Source organism: Thermobia domestica, chromosome 9 (genome assembly GCF_964235325.1).
Source record: "Thermobia domestica chromosome 9, izTheDome1.hap1.1, whole genome shotgun sequence".
Lineage (NCBI taxonomy): Eukaryota > Metazoa > Arthropoda > Insecta > Zygentoma > Lepismatidae > Thermobia > Thermobia domestica.
In genome coordinates, this window is record NC_137462.1 from 62,451,553 (window position 1) to 62,454,520 (window position 2,968).

Here is a 2,968-nt window from a genome sequence, read left to right on the forward strand (position 1 = left end):
TACTGTATGTTTGTACTTTACGCCATGACTCAATCAATAATATTTAGATTCGTCTTTCGTGAGAGAGAACATTTTTCACCCAATCTTTCGAACTATCAACAAGTAGTAAGGTAAAGTATGAAACCAGTAATCAGTGCTAAAACAGACGGAATTACTTGAATAATTAAAATACTTACACTCTATCTATACATCGTGAGGTGGTTTTTTTTCTTACTTTTAAATCTATAAAAACTAATCTTTGTACAGATACAATTTGACCAAACTTTCACAAATAAAAGAAATGCCAGAACACACTATTCCTATTCCAAATAATACAAACGCTCCCATTAAATTATCAATCGTAATGGCAACCTTCGTCTTTCTCTCAATATAAATTAACTTAATTTCATTCATTTTGCGATAAAAATAATATGTATCGTCTTTCCATTTTATGAATAATCCGGCTTCGAAACACACATCTATTATACGGGCAAAAGGTTTGCTCAATGGTGACCCCCGTCTCATATACAGGACTAAAGGAATGGAAAGAAAGGAATCATATGCTGTCCGAAACAATGGTTCTCCGTAAGCATCAAAGTATGACAAAGCGTACATCTCTGCTGCTACGTGTAAAGTCACAAATGCAAAGTCTCTCTTTTCTACAACTCGTTTTATGAGTCTATCTTGGTTATTCTCAACTATCCACCTGTCATATAAGGCTTTTGTTACTAAATCTTCCTTTCCTTTGAAATATGATCGGCCACTTATTGGACCACCAAATTTCAGTCCAGAATTTACAAGATCTTCCATACTTTTTACAGTAGAATGCATCTTAGGCTTAGTTAGAAAGCCAAAGAATGAAGCTTGATAGATAGTGGAAATGACTAATGAAGTCAGCACCCATAAAATAAAAACTAACCTAACAAATAATTTCGGAGGAGGAGGAGATACTGACATATTCAGCAGAACTGACAACGAATATAAAAACGATTTACCCATTACTGAACTGTAATTTTTAGGTTCATTTTTCATCATAGTTTTCAATGTAATTACAATTAGAAAATAGGAGATGATTATGCTAATCCAAGTTACCAAGTCAAGAGGAAAGTATATGTTCATCCATCGTGGATAACTGTTTGGAAGAGGAACTATCCATATAGTATGCTGGTAAATCCTTGACAGTATGACGTCAAAATATAAAGATGTAGCTGGATAAGGAATGGACACTTTAAAAGAACCTTCATACTTACCAATAAATATTTCTAATAAATCACCTGAGATTGTTCCATTAGGAAAAACAAATCCCACAAAATCATCAGTATCGCCAATATCATTTAGTGTTAAGTTAAAATTCAGTTTTCTTCTCAATGCTATCATAGTTTTTCCAAGGATGCCTACGAGAGCATTTTTTCCGTTTTCGTGGTCTGTTAGAAAGGAATATGGAATAAGAGCAGCTGCTGTCAACGATACTCTACAACCATAGAGATTATCCATTTTGTTTGGAAACAAGTTGGTTCCTGTCGTAAAATTACACTTTTTCCAACTATCCAAGATTACCTCTGCACCAGCAGATCCACAATGCAATTTCGAGTAGGGAAAATAAGTATATATAAGTAAAGAATTACCATTCTCAGATGTCAAATTCAAGTTACTTGGAGACAATATTATGATAGAATTAACTAAATCTGCTTTCTGTAAGCTATTAAATGCAGTTTGTAAGTCTTGAGTATTATCATCTTCAGTGGTAATAAGTATCATGCATTTCGAAGGTGGATTCAAAAACCTAAAATTCCAAAACTTCACTAGTATATCTGTTACTTTAGATAAATTATTTACAATAATCACATATTCTACTGCATATTTCTCCTGTAACATTAGCAGTTGTAGGTTTAACATAGTATGATAGTCGGTAATGTCAGGATAGATTCTTAAGACTGGTGTTTTGTAATTAAACGTAATAAAAGTTTCCAATTCTTCTGTATCCTCAAAGATAACCAATGTTTTTGTGGTTTGAAAATACTTGTCCAAAATCAGTCTAACACACGTTTGCATGTTTTCGTTCAAGCCACTCATGAAATTAATTGTTGTATTTTGTACAGTTGAAACTACCAATGCTAGTCCAGTAGCAAGTAGAAATTTTGACAGCACTATGAGACTTGTCATTCCTGAAACGTAAATGATTAATAAAGTAATTATCTTCTTATTTATATGTTTGGTATTATATTTGATAATGTTAAAAGATTTTGCAAGTATTACTTAATTTCTACCTTAATTTGGTTTCATAAACTTAACCTACGGTGTATATGACTATAATGGTGAAAGACAAATTGGGCCTTATGCAGAGTCGTTCTGACGCGTGATTAGTGTCATACTAAAGAGTTCGACTAATGTTTCCTGCAGTAGTCAAGCTTGTAGTATGACGTTAATCAAGCGTCAAAACGACTCTGCATATGACCCATTATGTTTACAATGCTTATTTTTAGAAAAATATATAATAATTCCAAAAATAATAATATAATAATAAATAAATAACAAAAGTTATATGTAATTTAAAATCCTCTTCCAATACCAAGCTGTTTGAGAGACGAACTCACAGTTTAATGTGTTATCTCAGTTTTCACTGGGATTCAAACCTAGGTGTGCCACACAAACAGAAGAGACGCTTACCATATACCCACGATAGAAAGAAAATATATATTTTCAAATTAGGGTTTACTTTGTAACTTTTATGCGTGATTGGCAACCCTGATGTAGTGTAGGCTCAAACGACAGTAGTAGCAGTAAGCTGAAACAGCTGCCCTAATGCAAAATCCCGGCAATTGTGAAGTTAAGATCTGTCAGGATTTCTGAACGCCAAAGGGGAGAATGCAGCTGACATCCGTCGGAAATTGTGTGCCATTTACGGACCGACAGTAACGAATTAAGGAAAGGCCAGACAATGATGCAAAGCAGAGATGACGTCGGTCAATGAAAACTTGACCCACGGGCC

General features: G+C 33.8%; 1 protein-coding gene across 1 annotated transcript; it reads right to left on the bottom strand.

The window, feature by feature from the left end:
- Positions 1 to 231: 231 nt before the first annotated feature.
- Positions 232 to 2,142, bottom strand: LOC145660838 (uncharacterized). The gene has a single exon (XM_081726260.1). The coding sequence runs from the start codon at positions 2,140 to 2,142 to the stop codon at positions 232 to 234; it is 1,911 nt and encodes a 636-aa protein (XP_081582386.1).
- Positions 2,143 to 2,968: the final 826 nt, after the last annotated feature.

Excerpts from the sequence above, each read along its gene's own strand:
- LOC145660838 (XM_081726260.1), bottom strand. The coding sequence starts at position 2,142 with ATGACAAGTCTCATAGTGCTGTCAAAATTTCTACTTGCTACTGGACTA.